The sequence below is a fragment of the Trichosurus vulpecula genome, chromosome 3 (assembly GCF_011100635.1).
Source record: "Trichosurus vulpecula isolate mTriVul1 chromosome 3, mTriVul1.pri, whole genome shotgun sequence".
NCBI lineage: Eukaryota > Metazoa > Chordata > Mammalia > Diprotodontia > Phalangeridae > Trichosurus > Trichosurus vulpecula.
This window is the reverse complement of record NC_050575.1, coordinates 85,929,674-85,952,349: the sequence shown is the minus strand read 5'-3', so window position 1 is coordinate 85,952,349 and position 22,676 is coordinate 85,929,674. Positions and strand designations below refer to the sequence as shown.

At 37.2% G+C, this 22,676-nt stretch overlaps 1 protein-coding gene across 1 annotated transcript in view; it reads left to right on the top strand.

Annotated features, from left to right (window-relative positions):
• UBTD2 (ubiquitin domain containing 2) overlaps positions 1–20,491 on the top strand; it is a 59,379-nt gene extending 38,888 nt beyond the window's left edge. The window contains exons 2-3 of the mRNA XM_036752826.1: positions 2,443–2,679; positions 19,382–20,491. Of these exons, the coding sequence (XP_036608721.1) occupies positions 2,443–2,679; positions 19,382–19,779 (635 nt within the window). The 3' untranslated portion in view covers positions 19,780–20,491. The remainder of the gene's footprint in view (positions 1–2,442; positions 2,680–19,381) is intronic.
• The last annotated feature ends 2,185 nt before the right edge of the window (positions 20,492–22,676 follow it).

The window sequence follows — 22,676 nt, the reverse complement described above, 5'->3', positions numbered from 1 at the left end:
CATTTCATTCAAAAGGTGACCCTTGAGCTTGGCTTTAAAAACAGGAAAGAGGGATTCATACTTGATTTGGTAGGAAATTGGAGCCTATTGAAGGAAATTACTTTGTGTATATTTTGCATAGACATTCATATTGTTTTTCCCTAACAGAATTTAAACTCTTTTAGGGCAGGAACTGTTTCATTTTTTATTTTGTACTCTTAGTGCTTTGCATAGTTCCTAGAACATAATAGGCATTTAATAAGTGCTTGTTTATTTATTGCAACGACCAAAAAGCTGACAACTAAAGCATGAAGAAAAAGAATTTGGGTAGTCTTCTCCTAGATACTTAAAGAATGATTAGAATTTACCAAGTTAGCTTGACTTCATTTGCCTAACATACTCTTATTTAATAGCATCTAATTTTTTCATGTCTTAAATTCCACCTACTAAATCATATCCCCTATTGACATCAGGCTACTTTGACATCTTCCTAGATGCTCTTTCTTATGTCTCCTTCAATTCCTACTTTGATGTACCTGAGTATTTAAACATAGCTATACAATATTAGCTCTAGGAAGGACGTTAGAGGTCATAGAGTCCAACCCCTTCATTTTACAGATAGAGAAACTGAAGCTCAGAAGTGGTCTGAGTACACTCTCTGTATTGGGTTATTAGCACAGTGGCAGGTGAAGTTGGTCTTCTGACTCTAGGCCCATTGCTTTTTCCTCTTTTATAATTACATGGTACAATAATATGTTATTTGCCTATAGTTGCCTAAGGCATGTTTGTTATTTTGACATGTATTTGCATGTATGTCCACATACTAATCATTCTCTTCATTCTTCCCTACCATACCAATTCCCTGGTTATCATGGCTGTTTCTTACTTTTCTGTGCATGTTTCATTTAGAGCATGCCTGATGTGGGTTACTTTAGGAGAGCAATTAGAGGGCTTGGAAGCAGTGATATGAGTCAGAATAATACTGAGTGTTATAGGGGGAAAGATGCTGGAGTAGGTATTGTGCGCGTACGTGTCATTCAAAGTAGAAGGACTCAGCTGTTCTGAGATGAAGTAGGTGGAATTGGCGAGAGTAGATGAAGTGAGTGTGGCCTAGTGATAAGGTGTCTAAAGATGCAGTGTTTATTGCAAAATATCAGTTGTTACCGTCTAAGGACAGCTACTGAAAGCATGGGGGTTGCCTAGGTAGGCTTTGGAATTCCTTCTGTTCATTGTTTTGTCTGGCCCAGATTTTGTTTGACACAAGGCCAGCAAGAGAGGGATCGTTTCATTGTTATTTTAAAGCCATCTCAAGATTTATTCCTCTTACAATTAGCCTCCCTCTTGCAGTTAAATATAGAACACTAAATTCACCATTCACCCTCTCTCCACCTACTCTGTCACTCATTTACCAACCTACTCCTCACCACCTAGCATCCCTTCCCTTTTTTCCTTACCATTTCTACCTCCTACCTGTTCTTTCTTCCATCCATCAAACTGTCTCCCTTCTCATCTATGAGTGTGGGTTAGTGGTATAGTTGTATGTGTTTCCACAATCCTTGGGCATCTCCTCACTGTCCTGGGTATATGTCAGGGCATGAAGGAGATTCATTAGAGTGGTGAGGGCATGTGGGTTAGAAGAATGGCAGAGGACTACTTCCTCTCCTTTGTTCAGACCCAGCTTCTAAGTAAGTTTTTCTAACAGACAACAAGAGAAACTGACCTGATATCTTCTCTTCCTTTCCTTACCCAGGTGGGTTTAGATCTTCACTCTATGTTACTTAAAGCCCATCTGGTCCTTATTTTCATCTGTAAAGACAAAGGGATTGACCTTAATGATCTGTCCTTTCCAGTTCTAAATCTATAACTCCTCTTTGGATTAAATACGAAATCAGGAAACTTAGGCTGATAATTATTAGCAGTGTAACCATGGGCAAGTAGTAATGATAGCTCCCTTGGATGTAACATTTAAGGTTTATAGCACTTTTCTCACTACCACTCTGTGAGGGTGCTCGTTTCACCGCCTAGGGTCTGAGCTTCCAAATTGCTGTGCCCTGTCAGATAAGCTGAAATGTTTTTATGAACATTATCCTTGTTCTCTATCATTCCATGACTGTTACTTCTCCAAAGGATTCCTAGTATGAAACACTAGGGAACTACTGTTAGTTCTGGGTACTTCATTCTGGCCACTCCTGAGAGGGTCACCTGAATGGAGGGGAACTAGTTGGACTTGGAGGCCCCACAGACTGGCTCCATCAGTGGGACTGGAAGTCTTGGACAGTTAACTAGGACCCTTTCTCTGTTCTAGTTCCAGAATTGATTAGGGAATTCTAGGAACCACAAAGACTAGAAAGCCAGTGAGAAAATTTTTAACAAAGTAAAATTCTAAGTGTTTTGGTTCGGTGATTAGCAAGAAGGAAGTTGGTCACTTTTTATTCTAATTTTGGACTTTTGCTTTTCTTCCAGTTGCTTTAGGTCGTAATCAGCCTCTGAAAAAAGAGAAACCAAAATGGAAAAGCGATTATCCCATGACAGATGGACAACTGCGCAGCAAGAGAGATGAATTTTGGGATACCGCACCAGCCTTTGAAGGCCGTAAAGAAATTTGGGATGCTCTGAAGGCTGCTGCACATGCATTTGAGAGCAATGATCATGAACTGGCACAAGCAATCATTGATGGTGCAAATATAACATTACCACATGGTAGGTTCAGTATTCTTGGGGGGTGGGAGAATAGAAAGGGAGTATAGGGAAGTATACATCCAGTTCATTTCTTCAGCCTAAAGAGGGGAAAAAACAGGAAGCATTTTCTTTTTCTTGTTATGAGATGTTGTAACACTTTTTCAATAACAAGAAATCTCATTTCTCTTTTTGTCCTTTCATCTAGACATACACACACACTCACACACACGACATATTTGTCTTTTCCTGCTAATGGTTCTTTGCTATTTGGTACTCTCGGATAGTATTACTTACACAGGAATCAGAAACAAATCTTCTTGTTACAACAGCATTGACCTCTCCTCTCTCTTCCTTGAATTTTTGTCCCATTTTCTTTGTTGCTATTTCACCCCCTACTATCCCTTTACCTGAAGGAATTTCGGGATTGTTTTGATTGAGTAGCACTGGTGAGCTAGCCTTTATTAAATACCTACTACTCACCAGGTAATGTGCTAAGCACTAGTAGTGGTGGATCTTTCCTAAGAAGATAGACTATATTGAATAGCATTGTCAGTAAAGGGAAAAGGAGTACGAATAAATTAGAAGAGATTGTGGAAGAGACCCAGTGCCCATTTCCACCATTGCTTCCCTCTCTTGTCTTCATTCCTCCCTCCTCTGTGTTTGTCTTTGTCACCTATAACCTTATCCATTCTCATTTCATCTTTCTGAGGTTAAAACCTTAAATATCCTGAAGAGGTTAAAAAGGAGGGTGGAGAAGTAGGAATGAAATTATTTTTAAATGTTTTGTCAATATCTCATCATATATTTGGTCTTTGTTTTGTTGACTCTAGATTATGAATGCTTTCTGAGTAAGAACTGTTTTTTAAGATTTATATAGAATCTAACTCATGTACAGTGCTGCTCAAATACTAATTTTGATGGGGCTTTCTTTTGTGTTTGGCCTGGTGTTATCTTGAAACATTTTATGTGGTTGAACCAAATACCTTTCTTGTATCTCTTCCTTGTTGCTTTACTTCCCTGTTCTTTTTATTTTATGGTGGCACAGTGGATAGGGTGCCAGGCCTGGAGTTGGGAAGAACTGAGTTGAAATCTAGTCTCAGACACTTAGCAGTTCGGGGTGTCCCTTAGCCAGTCACTTAACCTTCATTTGCTTCAGTTTCTACATCTGTAAAATGGAGACAGATAGTAGCATCTACTTCTCAGGGTTGTTGTAAGGATCACATGAGGTAGTAATTGTAAGGCACTTAGCAAGCAATACATACATACACGCATACATACATTCATACACACATATACATACATACATGTATACACACATGTATGTACACATAAAGCAATGAACTTAAGACAGGTGAACTGTGATTCTTTGTGGATTGTAAAGGCACTAAGATGCTGATGAAGTCTGCCCTTATTAATCTTGTGTTGAGCTTAGAAAATGGAGTAAAAATGCAAGATTTAACTGTTTGAGATGGAGGCAGGAGGCCTTTGGATATGAGGAGAAGCTTTCTCTTTCATTTGAAATCCATTCGTCCTGCTGCAGATCACTTCCTTGAATGTTTCTTTTCATATAAAAGTAGTAGTCAGACCAGTTATCTCTCCAAGCACTCCCTCCCATATTCAACATTTTCTCGTATTTACATTAAATGAACTTGTCATATTATATATTAACTATATAACTGTGGGGTAAAGCTATTTGTTTGTAGATTGATGGTAATAGCATTACTTGCTTAGGAAGGGTGAGGGATGGTGAAGAGACTACATCAAAGGAGGCATCATGGAACAGTGGAAAGTCAGTGAATAAACATTTTATTAAGCACCTACTATGTGCTAGGCATTGTCCACAAAAAGAGACACAAGCTATATACAGTATAAATTGGAGATAATTAACAGAGGATAGGCACTGGAATTAAGAGGGGTTGGGAAAGGCTTTCTGTAGAAGATGGGATTTTAGTTGGAATTTAAAGGAAGTCAGCAAGTAGAACAGAGGAGAGTGAGTGTTCCAGGACAAGGAACAGACAGAGAAAATTCTCAGAGCGAAGAGCTAGAGTGTCTTGTTCATGGAACAGCCTGGAAGCCAGTGTCACTAGACTGAAGAGTACATAGGGAGAAGAGTAAGTATAAGAAGACTAGAAAGGTAGGGTGAGGTGGTTATGGAGACTTGAATGCTAAAAAGAGCATTTTGTATTTTATTCTGGAGGCAATAGGAAGCCACTAGAGCATATTGCCTGGGGCGGGGGCGGGGAGGAGTAGTATGTGACATGTGGTGACCTGTGCTTTAGGAAAATTACTTTAGAGGGTGATTGGAAGGTGGATTGGAGTGGGGGAAAGACTTAAAGCAGGCAGACTGGTTACCAGCAGACTATTATAATAATCCAGGTGTGAGGTGATGAGGGCCTGCACTAGAGTGGTAGCAATATCAGAAGAGAAAAGGGGGCATATTTGAGAGATGTTGCAAAAGTGAAACCAATAATCTTTTGCCACAGTTTGGATATGAGGGGAGGGGGGATATGAGATAGTAAGAATCCAGATTATCTCCTAGGGATAGGACTAGAAGCATAGCGTTGATGACAGGGAAAGATGAAAAGAGTAATAAATTTGCAGTATAAGGATGCGACTGACTCCCAGCTCTTCTTTTACTTCTCAAGTGACTATGGGTAAGTCATTTTACCTTTCTGGTTCTTAGTCTCCCCATCTATAAAATGAGAGGATTATGCTAGACCAGTGGTGTCACATTCCCACTTGGACCTCCCTGTAGGTCTGAACCAGATTATGATGTAATTGGGAAATATTTAACAAAATAAATTTAAAATACAATAAAAGTAGCTGATATTAGTTTGTGGTTTTCTAAGTCCGTAAGTAACTGGCAAAAATCTATTTCTATTTGAGTTTGACAGCACTGGGCTAGATGACTTCTAAGGTCCCTTCAAGTTCTAAATTTATAATCCTTTGATACCTTTCAGTTTAGAGGTATTGAGTGGGGAGATCAGGATAGGTTTTAGTAGAGAGAAATAGCAAGTTGAGACACAATAGACTTTTCTGATCTGTTCCTGTTAATAACTAGGCCAAACAAGGAGCAAATGCATCCTTTGGTTTGTTAAAGACAGAACACTGAACTTGAGGGACTATTAGTCTGGTCCACTGTTTATGATCTCATTTATTTACACTTTTGCTTATCCTGTTATCAGTGACATCCAACCTATTTCTGCCTTCGTGCCAATCTTTTCCTTCTGGGGCTTTTGATTTACTGTAGGCAGGAGGGAACCATGAATCCTACCTACATTGTACATCCTGTAGATTTGTTTAGAAATTACAGTAGCAAAAATATCTTGTTCGTCAGCCTTGGGTAGAATGATCAAGATCAGCATCAAGAATTTTTAAATCTATCTTATTGATAATCTACCCCAGGTGGTAGTTTTAACCTACAGTTATATAGTTAATATATAATATGCCAAGTTCACTTAATAAAATTGTCAGAAAATATTGATCACAGGAAGGAGCTCTTGAAGAGACACATGGTTTGACTACAACTTTTGAATATTTGAAAAGAAACATCATTCAGGAAAATGATTCACAGCAGGATGAGCAGATTTCAGATGGAACCTAATGGGCTATTTTTATTATTTGGCAACTATTTTAATTTTGTTTATAACTTCATAGTGAAATATTTTGAAGTCATTAAGAATAGTCAGTAAAACCATTGTTTGAGGAAAAAGAATTGTTGAGGCCACACATCTAAGTGAAAGATAAATTAAAACAATTTAGAAAAATTATACTTGAAAGGAGAACTTAAAAAGACAGCCAGTTACCAGCAACGGGACTCTTGAGATTCTCCCTAGCTTATGGAAACAGTGGCAAAGGAACAATCTGAAATGACAACTTTAGATACTGTCTTCCCCTGTTAAGACTTTATGTGTAAGAAGAGAGAGTCAAGAACCCTGTGATTAGGTTGATCTCCAGTTTATAACTTTGGTATCCAGAGTTGGACTGAGTTGCTGTAGGTTGCCCCCTGGTGATAGAGATAATCACTGCATCCTTTTTCTAAATTGCAAAGGTTGACATGGTACTACTAATGTGATGCTAGCCAAGAGAAGATAGTTAAGAAAGATAGCTCACTGTGTCATCATCAAGTCTTGGATCTCTCTCTCTCTCTCTCTCTCCCTCTCCCTCTCTCTCCCTCTCCCTCTCTCTCTCTCTCCCCATCTCCCCCCCTCCCCCCTCCCCCTCTCCCTCCCTCCCTTTAAACATGTGAGTTTCTCTTCCTCAAACCTTTACTCTTCTTTCTCTTGCCCCCAGATCTTCATAGTTTCTTCTTGATAGGCTTTAGCTCTCAACCTCACCTTTCTGCAGAAACACAATTCTTTAAGAGTAGCAGTGGCACTCTTCAAAGTGGCTGTAATGGCCTCTTGGTTTCTTCTTTCTTTACTTATTGTCACAATTAGCAAACATTTATGCTGCCAACCCTTTAATACTCGTGAACATCTTTTCCTTCTTGTAATCCTTTGTTTCTGTTTTATTTAATATTCTTTTTTCACTCTATTCTCCTGCTTCCGTTTTGGCTCATTATTTTTCAGTCTTTTTTCCCCTCTACTTTTTCTCCTACCCATTTTCTAACTTGCATTTTATGTAAGACTTTATAAATATTATCTACTTTTATCCTCACTATTATTACTCCCATTTTACAGATGGGGAAATTGAGGCAGACAGGTTAAATTACCTGCCTGGGGTCACACAGCTATTAAGTCTTGGTCTGATTTTTACTTGGGCCTTCCAACTCTAGAATTAATGCTATGTCTGCTGCTTCACATAGCCACCCCTATCTGTGGACATGCCCCTAGGGCTTAGTCCTGGGACTTTGATAATGGACTTTTCTCATGGTATACTAACTTCAGGAACTCTACTGGATCCTGTGGTTATAACTACAAGTCATGCATCTATTGCCACAGACCTGACCCTGGCCTCTTTCTATACCTGGTTTTTTGTTGTTGTTTTCTGTTACATATGATTTGTTTCTTCAATTATCTATATTTCAGATGATTATCAGAATTAATTTTAAAACAAAGCTAAATTAGCTTTTAGTCCTCAACTTTTAAAAATTGTCAGCGATTCCGCAACCTTAAGCTGAAGGTTCTCTTTGTAACTTCAGTTGCTAGTACCATCTATCATCAAGCCCTTGCTAATTTTCTGAAGTCCTCTCATATCTATTTCTTTTCTTACTGATGCAGATCAGCATCTTATCTGTAATGTATTATCTTAGAGAATTGCCAAGGGCCCTGAGGGGTTAAATGACTTGTATATTGTCATATATTGTGTCAGAGGTAAGATTTAAACCTATGTCCTTTTTTGCTGCTGTGCTAGCCCTCTCTCCACTCCTCCATGTTGCCTCTTACAGAAAGCTGATAAAAATCTTAAAATGCTGTTTTCATTATGTTGGGCAACTTAAAGTAGTTTGCTCTTATATCAAATCCAAATTCTTTAGCCTTACCCTTATGGCTCTCTACCATGTTATGTTGTTTCTTGGTACTCTACAGCATAACTTTTTCATTCCGTCCTACTAAAACTGCTTGCTGCCAATTATATATGAGTTGCTTACCTGTCTTCATGTCAGTCCCCATACTTAGAATGTTCTTTTCCCCCTTTTTTGTCACTATATTCTCTTCCTTTTTCCAAAAGGCCATCCATAATTCACTTCTTCTAGGACTTCCATCTAACTCTTAATTTCCTTGCTCTCTGCCCTCCTACCTCCCCTTGTAGTTTTGTACTAGATTAGTTGCCACTTATTTATGTATCACTGTTTAAAATTGGTCTTAAGATTTAGTGGACCTATGTTCTGTCAGCTCACCCAGTTTGTAAGCTTTTAGAAAGCAGGAGTAATTTCTTACATCTGTTGAATTCTTTCACAGTGCCTGGTACAATGTTCTTCATATAGTGGGTGCTTCATATTTCCTAAATGCTGTTGTGTAATGTTATAATTGCTTTATTGGGTTGGGTATGAATAGGGGATCATTTTTTATGCCCCTTGAATTCTTCTGGGGAGTTTGAAAGAGAAGCCACTTTACCATTATAATACGGAAGAGAATTGGACTATCAGACAGTAGAGGTTTTAGATAGATAGACAGACTGATTAGGACTACATATGTGACCCTGGAAGAGTCTAAAGGGTAATATTCAACCATTGACTTGAACAAACTATAGGAATTGGCTTGTCTTATACAAACCCTAGAAGGTACTTTATGATTTAAATGTTTAATTTGAGAAAGAAGGTAAACTACAGTCTCAAGATGAAATTTATGCATTATTGTTTACCTGTGATTCTCTCTAGTTTTAGTTACTTTAGATTTTGATCTGAAACTGAAATATTTGAAACTCAGATGCTATTACAGCCAAATGATGGAGAATAGTAGAACTGTACTTAAAGTAACAAGTAATAGTTCATGCTAAATTTCTAGCATTTGTAATGCAAATATCCAAATATGAAGATTCTTGAGTGACAAAAATGCTCTAGTAGCTGACTTCTAGACTCAAGCTCTGCACGTCCTGAAGTTACTTGAAGGTGAGAGAGTTGGTAGTAATCATTTGGACAACCTCTCTATACCCGAAAGCTCCCATTCAAACTCTCTTGTTGCACTTTGGGCTTAAAAACCCAGCTCTGACTTAAATAGGGCTACAAAGAAGAAGAGGCATAACTTACCTATTGTGGGGTGAAGTAGTATTTTAGACATAGAATCTGTAAAAGCACTTAACTTGGTGACAGAGACTGTTTCACTTTTGTATTTGTCCTCAGAAATTATCTTGGAGTTAAGCAATATAAATAAGAATTGATTGATTAAATAAAACATGTTTAATAAATAAGCAAATGAATAAGCTGAAGCTGGAGCATCTGTCTTCAGATACGCAGTGGTCAGTATAGCCTGTACCTTTTCTTCTCAGGGAGGACTTTTTTCCTTAAGAAACACTGATTTGATAATGAGCCAGGGATATCACTCATATATTTTCATATGTATATTGTCTGAAGAAAATATACAAAAGTGACTCCCCATACAGATTTTGCTAGCCAAGACTAAAAATCCATTTAATAGCCGTCACTGTGTAACATGGTAATGTTAATCATTACAACCCAAACTGGAAAATCAAATAAATGATTTAACTTTTTATTCAGTGACTGGAGAAGTGATGACCTGTGATAGCTAACATTTATATAACATTTTAGGGTTTGCAAAACACTTTTAAAATATTACCTCATTTATCCTCACAACAATCCTGGGAAGTAGGAGCTGCTGTTATATTAGCCCCATTTTACACATGAGGAAACTGAGACAGAGATTAAGTGACTTGCCCAGGGTCATTCAGCTGGTAAATGTCTAAAGCTGAATTTGAACTCAGGTCTTCCTGACTCTAGGCCGCTCTGTGTTCTGTGCCACCTAGGTGCTCAGTTATTCCTGGACAAATAAGGCAACCTTTCAGTATCTTGAATCAGTTCTCTAGGACTAAAGTTAAACAAGTTGCTGATTTTCATTGACTGATTTACATTGATGAAAGCATACATTAATAACTTTTGCTATTTCCTTTCTAACACTAAACATTTAACTAAAGATAAGAGCCTCTGTGTACTCCATCTAACTCCCAAGTAATTCAGACTCTTAACAAGGACTGCACAGGAATCCTATAGTTCTTGAACTCTTAACACAATAATTGTAGAAATACATTTTATAGCTTCCCTGCTTTTTGGCCTCCCATTTCCCCCTAAAAGTCTCTGTTCTGCACGGAGAAAATCTGCCTAAATATTTATACTCAAAGACTGTGGTTTTATATAATAGTTTTAAAAACTAAACCACTACTGACAGTCTGGTGTTCATGTTGGAGTCTGGGCAAAGTCCTCTCTAATCACAGTATCATTACATCAAAAAGCTCATTAGAGCAAAACCATTTCCATTCCAAAAGGAAATAGCCTTTAGTAGTAGTATGTTGTTGATTTTTAACTTGAAATTAGCAATTAATAATTCAGTAGAACAATTTTTTTTCTGAGCTAACTAGTCAAAAACCTAAATTTATTTACTTAATTCCCTCATGTTCCCCTTACCCCTTGCCATCCTGTTAATCTTGTTTGTTAATTAGCTCTAGGAGAAACATCACTTCTAAGTGTTGATACTCTTACACTGCATTAAGTTGAAGACAGCTGGGAATCTTCTCATCTGTGTAAGCATCAAAGAACATGTAGGCCAGCCATCATAGAATTTTAGAGGTGGTTTCCTTTTATCCTTAGAAATCTTCTAGTCTTCACCTTTCTTATTTGACAAATGGAACACTTGAGACTGACTGACTTGCCCAAGGTTACATAGTGGCAGAACTGAGACTGGAAACCCAGGTTTTCTGACTTTTAGTCCTGTGCTTTTTACAGTACCACACTTCCTCTTTTAGTAGTGCAGGATATGTAAATACTTTAATTATAAAGTAATTTAATTATAAAGTAAAGTTGGGGCTGCTTGGGGTTGATTTTTTTTTAAATTTTTTAAAATTTAATGTATTTAGTTTTCAGCATTGATTTTCACAAGAGTTTGAATTAAAAATTTTCTCCCCATTTCTACCCTCCCCCCCATTCCAAGATGGTGTATATTCTGGTTGCCCTGTTCCCCAGTCAGCCCTCCCTTCTGTCACCCCACTCCCCTCCCATCCCCTTTTCCCTTCCTTTCTTGTAGGGCAAGATAAATTTCTACGCCCCATTGCCTGTGTATCTTATTTTCTAGCTGCATGCAAAAAAAATTTTTTTTTGTTTTTGAACATCTGTTTTTAAAACTTTGAGTTCCAAATTCTCTCCCCTCTTCCCTTCCCACCCACCTTCCCTAAGAAGTCAAGCAATTCAACATAGGCCACATGTGTATCATTATGTATAACCCTTCCACAATACTCACGTTGTGAAAGACTTAACTATATTTTGCTCCTTCCTAACCTATCCCCCTTTATTGAATTTTCTCCCTTGACCCTGTCCCTTTTTGAAAGTGTTTGTTTTTGATTACCTCCTCCCCCATCTGCCCTCCCTTCTATCATCCCCCCCCCTTTTTTTTATCTTCTTCCTCCTTCTTTCCTGTGGGGTAAGATACCCAATTGAGTATATATGGTATTCCCTCCTCAGGTCAAATCTGATGAGAGCAAGATTCACTCATTCCCCCTCACCTGCCTCCTCTTCCCTTCCTACACTTGCCACTTTTATGTGAGATAATTTACCCCATTCTATCTCTCCCTATCTCCCTCTCTCAATATATTCCTCTCTCATCCCTTAATTTGATTTTATTTCTTTTAGATATCTTCCCTTCATCTTCAACTCACCCTGTGCCCGCTCTCTCTCTCTCTCTCTCTCTCTCTCTCTCTCTCTCTCTTTCTCTCATTCTCTCTCTCTCTCTCTCTCTCTCTCTATATATATATATATATATATATATATACACACACACATACATATATACATATATACACACTCACATATACATAAAGATATATATCTATATATATATGCATATTCCCTTCAGCTACCCTAATACTGAGGTCTCATGAATCATACACATCATCTTTCCATGAAGAAATGTAAACAAAACAGTTCAACATTAGTAAGTCCCTTGCAATTTCTTTTTCTTGATTACCTTTTCATGCTTCTCTTGATTCTTGTGTTTGAAAGTCAAATTTTCTATTCAGCTCCGGTCTTTTCACTGAGAAAGCTTGGAAGTCCTCTATTTTATTGAAAATCCATATTTTGCCTTGGAGCATGATACTCAGTTTTGCTGGGTAGGTGATTCTTGGTTTTAATCCTAGCTCCATTGACCTCTGGAATATCATATGCTAAGCCCTTCGATCCCTTAATGTAGAAGCTGCTAGATCTTGGGTTATTCTGACTGTGTTTCCACAATACTCAAATTGTTTCTTTCTGCCTGTTTGTAGTATTTTCTCCTTGATCTGGGAGCTCTGGAATTTGGCAACAATAGTCCTAGGAGATTTCTTTTTGGGATCTATTTGAGGTGGATTCTTTCAATTTCTATTTTGCCCTGTGGCTCCAGAATATCAGGGCAGTTCTCCTTGATAATTTCTTGAAAGATGATATCTAGGGTCTTTTTTTGATCATGGCTTTCAGGTAGTCCAATAATTTTTAAATTATCTCTCCTGGATCTATTTTCCAGGTCAGTGGTTTTTCCAATGAGATATTTCACATTGTCTTCCATTTTTTCATTCCTTTGGTTCTGTTTGATAGTATCTTGATTTCTCATCAAGTCACTAGCTTCCACTTGCTCCAATCTAATTTTTAAAGTAGTATTTTCTTCAGTGGTCTTTTGGACCTCCTTTTCCATTTGGCTAATTCTGCCTTTCAAGGCATTCTTCTCCTCACTGGCTTTTTGGAGCTGTTTTGCCATTTGAGTTAGTCTATTTTTTAAGGTGCTGTTTTCTTCAGTATATTTTTCAGTATTTTTTGGGTCTCCTTTAGCAAGTCATTGACTTGTTTTTCATGGTTTTCTCGCATCCTTCTCATTTCTCTTCCCAATTTTTCCTCTACTTCTCTAACTTGCTTTTCCAAATCCTTTTTGAGCTCTTCCATGGCCTGAGACCAGTTCATGTTTTTCTTGGAGGCTTTTGTTGTAGGCTCTTTGACTTTGTTGACTTCTTCTGGCTGTATGTTTTGGTCTTCTTCGTCACCAAAGAAAGATTCCAAAGTCTGAGACTGAATCTGGGTGTGTTTTCGCTGCCTGGCCATGTTCCCAGCTAACTAACTTGACCCTTGAGTTTTTCAGCGGGGTATGACTGCTTGTAGAGTTAAGAGAACTATGTTCCAAGCTTGGGGGGATGTACCAGCTCTGCCACACCAGCACTCCTCTTTCCCCAAGAACCCCCAGCCCGGACTGGATTTAGATCTTCAGCAGGCTCTTCACTCCTGGTCTGATCCACCACTTAATTCCTCCCACCAGGTGGGCCTGGGGCCGGAAGCAACTACAGCTCTAGTTCTGTAGCTGCCCCACCTCCGCTGCCCCCTGGGGTGGTTGCTGAACAGTGAGCTCCTTCTTTCACTCTGTCCCCAGCAGCTTTCCCCACTAACCTTCTCTGTTGTCTTTGGTGTTTGTGGGTTGAGAAGTCTGGTAACTGCTGCAGCTCACTGATTCAGGGCGCTAGGGCATGGTCTACCCGGCTCCTGGTCTGGTTGGTCCATGCCGTCCACGCTGGGCTCTGCTCCGTTCCTTCCTGCTCCCAGCTCCATGCGGGATAGACCTTACCCAGAGACCATCCAGGCTGTCCTGGGCTGGAGCCCTGCTTCCCTCTGCTATTTTCTGGGTTCTGCAGTTATAGAATTGGTTCAGAAGCATTTTTTATAGGTTTTCGGACGGACTTGGCGGGGAGCTCACACTAGTCCCTGCTTTCCAGCTGCCATCTTGGCTCCGCCCCGGGATTGATTTTAAAAGTAAATGTAGTTTCAGTTCTTACAGTTTGGATACCCTTTTAAAATTGATTCTTAGGGTATCCAAAAAACAGAATTGGGAGATTTGCACATTTTGTGTCCTTTCAGCTCCTCCACTGAACTTTTATATAAGTATGAATTATTTCTAAAATGACCTAACATGATTTAGTAGAAAAAGAATCTAGAACCTCAGATAAAATTATAGATTGGGTTGCTTGCTGATTTGTGATCTCTTGCCTCTGTGTAATTACATACTTGGAATACCTTCTCATCTCTACCTGTTGATATACATCTTTCCCTTCAGAGTTCAAGTCAAGAACCAGTTCTCCATGAAGCCTCCCTGAATCCACCAGGGTAAACATATTTTCTTCCTCAGATCTTGCTAAGAGTATTTTGTATAAATATTTTCATTGTCCCTATCACACTTTACTTTTTTTTATATTTCTTTGTATATGCATAGTATTATTCTCTTGCCCTTAGTAGATCCTACAAGCCCTTGAAAATAAGGACTGTATTGTTTCCTGTCTTTGTATTCATAGAGCTGAGCACATCTTTTATTTTTTTTTTGCAATTTCAATTACATGTAAAAAAAATTTTTTAATACTTGTTTTGTTAAATTTTGAATTCCAAATTCTTTTCCTCCCTCTTTTCCCCACTCCTTAAGAGGGTAAGAAATTTTATACAAATTATACATGCACATTCATGCAAAATATATTTCCAGTTAGCCATGTTGTGGTTAAAAAAAAAAGTATGCTTCAGTCAGCATTCAGACTCCCATCAGTTCTTTCTCTGGAGATGGATAACATTTTTCATCATAAGTCCTTTAAAATTGTCTCAAATCTTTGTATTGCAGAGAATAGCTAAGTCATTCAGAGTTGATCATTGTACAGTACTGCTGTTACTGTGTACAATATTCTCCTGGTTCTGCTCACTGCATCAGTTTATCTAAGTCTTTCGAGGTTTTTCTGAAATTATCCTGTTCATTTCTTATAGCATGATAGTATTCATTACAACCATATACCAACATTCATTGTTTAAGCCATTCCCTAACTGATGAAACCCCACAGTTTCTAAGTTTTTGCTGCCACAAAAAGAGCTTCTATAAATAGGTCCTTCTCCCCACCCCTGGCCCGCCTTTTTAAAATTTCTTTGGGATACAGACCTACTGGTAAGATTGCTGGATGAAAAAGTATGCACAGTTTTATAGCCCTTTTAGGCATAGTTCCAAATTGCTCTCCAGAATGGTTGAACCAGTTCAACCACTAGTAGTGCATTAGTGTCCCAATTTTCCCATGTCTCCTCTAGTATTTGTCGTTTTCCTCTTTTTTTTTTTTTTTTTTTGGTCATACTGGCCAATCTGATAGGTGTAAAATGGTAGCTCGGAGTTGTTTTAATTTGCATTTCTCTAATCAATAGTGATTTGGAGCATTTTTTCATGACTATAGATAGCTTTTATTTCTTCTTCTGAAAACAGCCTTTGACCATATCCTTTGACCATTTATCAATTATGGAATGACTTCTTATAAATTTGACTCAGTTCTCTATAGATTTGAGAAATGAGACCTTTATCAGAGACACTTGCTATAAATTTTTTTTCCCAGCTTTCTGCTTTTCTTCTCATCTTGGTTGCATTGGTTTTGCTTATTCAAAATATTTTTAATTTAATATAATCAAAATTATCCATTTTACATCTCATAATGCTATGTCTTGTTTGGTCATAAACTCTTCCCTTATCCATAGATCAAAGGGGTGGTAAACTTCTCCTTGCTTTCTTTATTTATGTTATCATTATGTCTAAATTATGTACCCATTTTTACCTTATCTTGGTATACAGTGTGAGATGTTCTCCATACCTAGTTTCTGCCAAACTGCGTTCTAATTTTCCCAGTAATTTTTGTCAAATAGTGAGTTCTTGTTCCAAAAGCTTGGGTCTTTGGGTTTATCAAACTAGATTACTATAGTCATTTACTACTGTGTATTGTGTGCCTAATGTATTCCACTGATCCACTACTCTGTTTGTTGGACAGTACCAGATTTTTTTGATGATCCCTGCTTTATAACAATTTCAGATGTGGTACTTCCAGGCAGCTGCCTTCCTTTACATTTTTTTCCCATCAATTCCCTTAATATTCTTGATCTTTTGTTCTTCCAGATGAATTTTGTTATTTTTTCTAGTTCTATAAAAATAATTTTTTGGTAGTTTGATTGGTATGGCACTGAATAAGTAAATGATTTAGGTAGTATTACTAATTTTATTATATTGGCTTGGCCTACCCAAGAGCAATTAATATTTTTCCAGTTGTTTAGATCTGACTTTCTTTGTGTGAAAAGTGTTTTATAATTGTGTTCATAGAATTCCTGGGTTTGTCTTGGCAGGTAGATTCCCAAGTATTTTTTGTTGTCTGCAGTTATTTTAAATGGAATCTCTCTTTTTATCTTTTCCTGTTGGACTTTGTTGATGATATATAGAAATGCTGATCATTTATGTTGGATTTATTTCATATCCAAGTTGTTAATTATTACAGCTAGTTTGTTAGTTGATTCTCTAGGATTCTCTAAGTATACCATCGTATTTTCTGCAAAGAGTGATAGTTTTGTTTCCTCATTACCTATTCTAGTTCCTTCAGTTTCTTTTTCTTGTCTAATTGCTATATTGCATTTATAGTACAATATTAAATAATAGTGTTGATAAGGACATCCTTTTTCACTCTTTATCTTATTAGGAAGGTTTCTACCTTATAACTGTTACAAATAATGTTTGCCGATGGTTTTAGATAGATGCCACTTATCATTTTAAGGAAACCTCCACTGATTCCTATGATTTCTCACATTTTTAATAGGAAAGAATGTTGTATTTTATCAAAAGCTTTTTCTGAATCCATTGAAATAATTATGATTTTTGTTGGTTGTGTTACTGACTTATGGTCCATTATGCTGATAGTTTTTTTTAATATTGAATCAGCCCTCATTCCTGGTATAAATCCCACCTGATTATATAGTTTGTGATCTTTGTGATATATTGCTATAATCTAAAATTTTTGCATCGATATTCATTAGGAAAATTGGTCTATACTGTTCTTTTTTTTGTTTTCATTCTTTCTAGCTTAGGTATCAGTACCATATTTGTGTCATAAAAGGAGTTTGGTAGGACTCCTTCACTTATTTTTCCAAACACTTTATATAGTATTGGAATGTTATTTTAAATGGCTGGTAGAATTCACTTGTGAATCCATCTGGTCCTGGGCGTTTTTTATTAGGGAGTTCATTGATGGTTCAATTTTTTTCCTAAGGTAGGGTTATTTAAATACTCCATTTCTTCTTCTGTTAATCTGAAAATTTATATTTCTGTAAATATTCATCCATTTCACTTAGATTATTAGATTTGTTGGCATATAATTGGACAAAATAGCTCCTAATAATCGCTTTATTATCATCTTTATCAGTGGTGAATTTACCCTTTCCATTTTTGATACTGGTAATTTGATTTTCTTTCTTTTTTGAAATCCAGTTAACCAGTGGCTTGTCTGTTTTATTGGTATTTTCATAAAGCCAGGTCCTAGTTTTATTTATTAGTTCATTGATTTTCTTACTTTCAATTTTATTAATATCTCCTTTGATTTTCAGGATTTCCAAATTGGTGTTTAATTAGGGATTTTTAATTTGTTCTTTTTCTAGTTTTTTTAGTTGCATGATTGCATTCATTGATCTGCTGTTTCTCTGTTTTATTGATGTAAGGATTTAGAGATGTAAAGTTTCCCCTAAGTACTGCTTTGGCGGCATTCTATTAATTTTGGTATGTTCTTTCATTGTTGTCATTCTCCTTAATGAAATTATTGTTTCTATGGTTTGTTCTTTGACCCAATCATTCTTTAGCATTAGATTATTTAGTTTCCAAATAATTTTTAATCTGTGTTTCCACAGCTCTTTATTGAATGTAATTTTTATTGCCTTATGTTCTGAAAAGGATGCTTTTACTGTTTCTGCTTCTCTGCATTTGATTGTGGGCTTTTTATGTCCTGATACATGGTAAATGTTTGTGAAGGTGCCATGTACAGCTGAGAAAAAGGTATATTCTTTTCTATTCCCATTCATTTTCTCTAGAGGTCTATCATATCTGACTTTTCTAAAATTCTGTTCATCTCCTTATTTCTTGTTTATTTTATGTTGGATTTATCTAATTCTGAGAAGGAAAAGTTGAAGTTCCCCAGAAGTACAGTTTTACTGTCTATTTCCTCCTGTAACTCATTTAACTTATCCTTTAAGAATTTAGATGCTGTGCCAGTTGGTCCATATATGTTCAGTATTGATATTCATCATCTATGTTAAGTTTTTAGCAAACTATAGTTTCCTTGCTCATTTCTTTTGAGTCTGTTTTTGCTTTTGCTTTGTCTGAGAACATGATTGCTACTGTTGCCTTTTTTTTTTTTTTGCAGGGGGGGAAGGCAGGGCAATTGGGGTTAAGTGACTTGCCCAAGGTCACACACCTAGTAAGCATGTTAAGTGTCTAAGGCTGGATTTGAACTCAGGTCCTCCTGACTCCAGGGCCAGTGCTCTACTCACTGTGCCACCTAGCTGCCCCTGCTTTTTTTTTTAACCCCAGTTGAAGCATAATAGATTTTGCTCTGCTCCCTTATTTTTACTCTGTATGTACCTCTCTGTTTCAAGTGTGTTTCTTATAAACAAGATGTTGTTAGATTCTGGTTTTTAATCCATTCTGCTATCCACTTCCATTTTAGGGTGAATTCATCCCATTCACAATCACAGTTATGATTACTGTGTATTTCCCTCCATTTTATTTTTTCCCTATTTATCTTTCTGTTTTTACTCTGTCCCTCCTCAGAAGTCTGCTTTGCTTCTGACCTCTGCCTTCTTTAATCTGCCCTCCCTTCTGTCATTCCCTGCTCCTCCTCCTCCCTGTTTTATTCCTTTCCCCTCCTACTTCCATATAAGGTAAGATAGACTTCTGTACCCAACTGTGTATGTATGTCATTCCCTCTTTGAGCCAATTCTGATGACAGTAAGATTTGAGTGTTGCCTGCCACCACCAGCACCCACCCCCAAGCACAGCATCTTGAATATAGATGTTTAATGGATACTTTTAAATTGAATTGAAAAGTAGATAATAATAATTAACCTTGCTGGTTTTTACCTATCATTGCTAATAAACCAGCAAGCTGACGTTACAACTACATATTGTATTGACTACAGAAGACACTAACAGGTGACTTGGAAATTTCCCAAAGTATATACCACAATGAATTAATTTAGATCACTGTTACTTTTTTCCTCCTTTTGAAGGTGCCCTTACGGAGTGTTACGATGAACTGGGAAACAGATATCAGCTTCCAGTCTATTGCTTGGCCCCACCAATCAACATGATAGAAGAAAAGAGTGACATAGAGACTCTGGATATTCCTGATCCACCACCAAATTCTGGATATGAATGTCAACTCCGTTTACGCCTTTCCACAGGCAAAGATCTCAAACTTTTGGCTCGTAGTACAGACACAGTGTACCACATGAAGAGGAGGTTGAATGCAGTGGAAGGGGTGGAACCAAGTAGTCAGCGCTGGTTCTTTTCAGGCAGGCCACTCACTGACAAAATGAAACTGGAAGAATTGAAGATCCCAAAGGACTACGTAGTACAGGTTATTGTGAGCCAGCCTTTGCAAAATCCAACACCAGTTGAGAACTGAACTGGTCTTGTTGGCTGGCTTTTTCTTCTTTTGGTTTTTCCTCCTTTATGGCGTGAAATTTATTTTCACTGCCCTTATTTACCCATGAGTTCTGAGGAATGACCAATGAAAAATTCCATCTGTGATGGAGATCTACACAAAATATAAAACACAAAGAGCCAGCCTTTGAGACTCATGTGATTGCCATTTCTAATGCAAGAGTCAACAAACAAAATAGATAACCATTTATTAAAAAAAAACAAACCCAGAAACCCAACAAAATGGCTATGTTTAAATGATTTGAACAATGAATAAAGCAGCCATCCATGAAGAACAGCACCTTTTGAATTCAGAATAAGCTTTTTTTAAAGCAAACCAAATTAGGCTATTTCAAAAAATTCCTACTGCATAATTTGCCCCCAAAAGTAGCTCTTTTTTTTTTTTTTTGATGGCAACAGAAGTGTACTCAGTATTCGTGATGTTTCTTTTTTGATTTTAACTGCTGTTATTCAAAATTTATCCGTCAAGGGGAAAAAATGGGAAAAATATCCCTAGCATTGTGTTTCAGCATTGCTTTCCCTTTTTTCATGTGTTGAGATTTTTTTATGTTCATACCAACGAATTTTGGTACCTTTTATCAAGCTGGTGATAGGCAGCCTTATGCTGTTACTGACTTCTGGAGCACTAGGCAATAACTTAGTAAATACAGTAAAATCTCTTATGTTATATTGAACTTGATTCACAGTTCTTTTGTCCTCCTGCCTCAATGGTATCTGGCAATGTCTACTGAAATATTGACCTCTGTTTCCACCTTTAGCCTCAGGAGGCCACTCCTCTAATGCCTTTGCTACTCCTGGCTGGAGGAGGAAAAAAATCCCAGTAGTCACCGCAGCTTGTGTTTCAAATGCACAGCTGCTTTGAAGTAAGCGTATGTGTTCTCCCCCACAGAACAATGTGAGGGGCATCTTTGTTGGGAAAGAGAATCAGCACAGGACTACACAAGCCATTCTCCTGTGTACCCTGACTTAGAATCCATTTCAGGGCTGCATGGGCTGCATGGGCACAGTGAAACCAAATGTCCTCAACAGGAGGATGGAATGATTCTCCCTTTTCCCTCTGCCTTGCATGAAGAATGTAAGGACTGCCCATTTCACCTGTGCCTAGGTGGAGAATTGTGCCTATTTTCATTCTAGTCATCAAATAATAGCCCACATTTCTATAGTGCTTAACAATTTACAAAGCACTTTCCTTATTTTAACCACTCAGTGGGAAAGATTTCCTGACATTTAAACACCAGCACAAAAAAAACAGTTCAATGATGCATTGCTTCATACACTAAACATTGCATGGTTTTCTTGAATACTTGCTAATTCACCGTCCATCATTTCCAGTCATGCTGGATGGTAATTTTCCTCCATCGCACTTTCTTGGATAATGTATACATAAGGAAATAGGAAATGAGGATGAGGGACCAAAAAATACTTTTGGTTCACTTGGTTTGTGAAGTGTGTCCTGGCCTCAGTTCAACCTGCTAGAGATTGAGGTTATAGTCTTACTGATTCTGTAAATGGGAAGGGAGCTAATATATATTGTTAGCCAACATCCCATATTATTTCAACTCTGCATCCCTTAAAAAGAAGAATAGAGGAAGGAAAATCCTTTTACTAGAGACAAAAGAAAGTCAGAACTTCAAGCAGTTCAAATAATAAGCTTTATTAACTTAAACAACAAAATGGAAGTTAATTTTAAGTGGCCTAAAAATAGTGTTTAAAATGATAGGATGACGAGACAGGAGATATCTATAACTTATTTGTAACATGTTTCTTTAAAAAGATGAGCTAATTTCAGATCTCTCTTTTATTTAATTGCCTTAAGATTGTGGCTGCAGCTCTTTCAGGCCTGCTAAAAGCCTGGAATTCAAGAGAAGTTTGAAGCATTAATTTCAAGAGTACTTGTTAGGCACTGGGGAATAGAGTCCAGCACTGTGTTACTTTGATTAACACTGCTACAATCAAAGAATTGCATCTTGTTTGTTCATTTGCATGCCACAGGGAACTTCAGTATCCCTTAGTCTTGGTGGTTGGAAGAAAGAAGTTCAGATGTATTGCACTTCAGTACATTTTTTTAAGCCATTCATGGCAGTAGGTAAAAGTTCATTTTTCTCTTGAAAGATTGCAAGTTCTTTTGTGGATTTTGTTTTGTTTTAAAGGAACTTATATGTCGAATCACAATTTTTTGGGTATGATTAAAATAACTAACCTGGTTGAGGAAATTATGGTGCTGTTTAATTGTAAATAGACTATTCTAAGATTCGATCAAGACATGATATGTATAACTTGAGCATGTAGGGTTTTTGTACATTTAAAAATGTCCTGTTTGTCTTGGCAGATAGCTAAGAACTCTTAATAAGTTTTTTGTCATTATGGTTTTTTAAAAAATTATTTAAGGGTGATCTGCCTCATTCTCATGAAAAGTATGAAGTTTTTCTTTTTAAAAATCTTAGCTCAATAGCTAATAAGTTCTTTATCAGAATTAGGTTCTCAGACCAATTCAGACATGGTCATTTGTAGTTTTGTATCATCTCCTTTGTTAAATCCATAACTTGTCTGTCTTGGTCTCACTTTTCAAAAACAACATCATTTTTGTTTGAGTCTCTGACACACAGGACCTGTGCCCTGGGAAACTAAGATTGGCAAAAGCCAGTCTGCATTGGTGGAGAGTTTCCTCACTGGAAGTTCCTGAACCAATGAAATCACAGTTTTAGCCCAAAAAAATCCCAAAATTTTTCTTGTGTTGGACTAGAGAATGAATTAAAATTTAAAATCCTTTCTCTTGCTGCCAAAGACCTTGCTAGGAATTTTGCAAAATTCATAAATATTGCAAAATTTCAAGCAAAACCTTCAGAAATGGTCCATTTC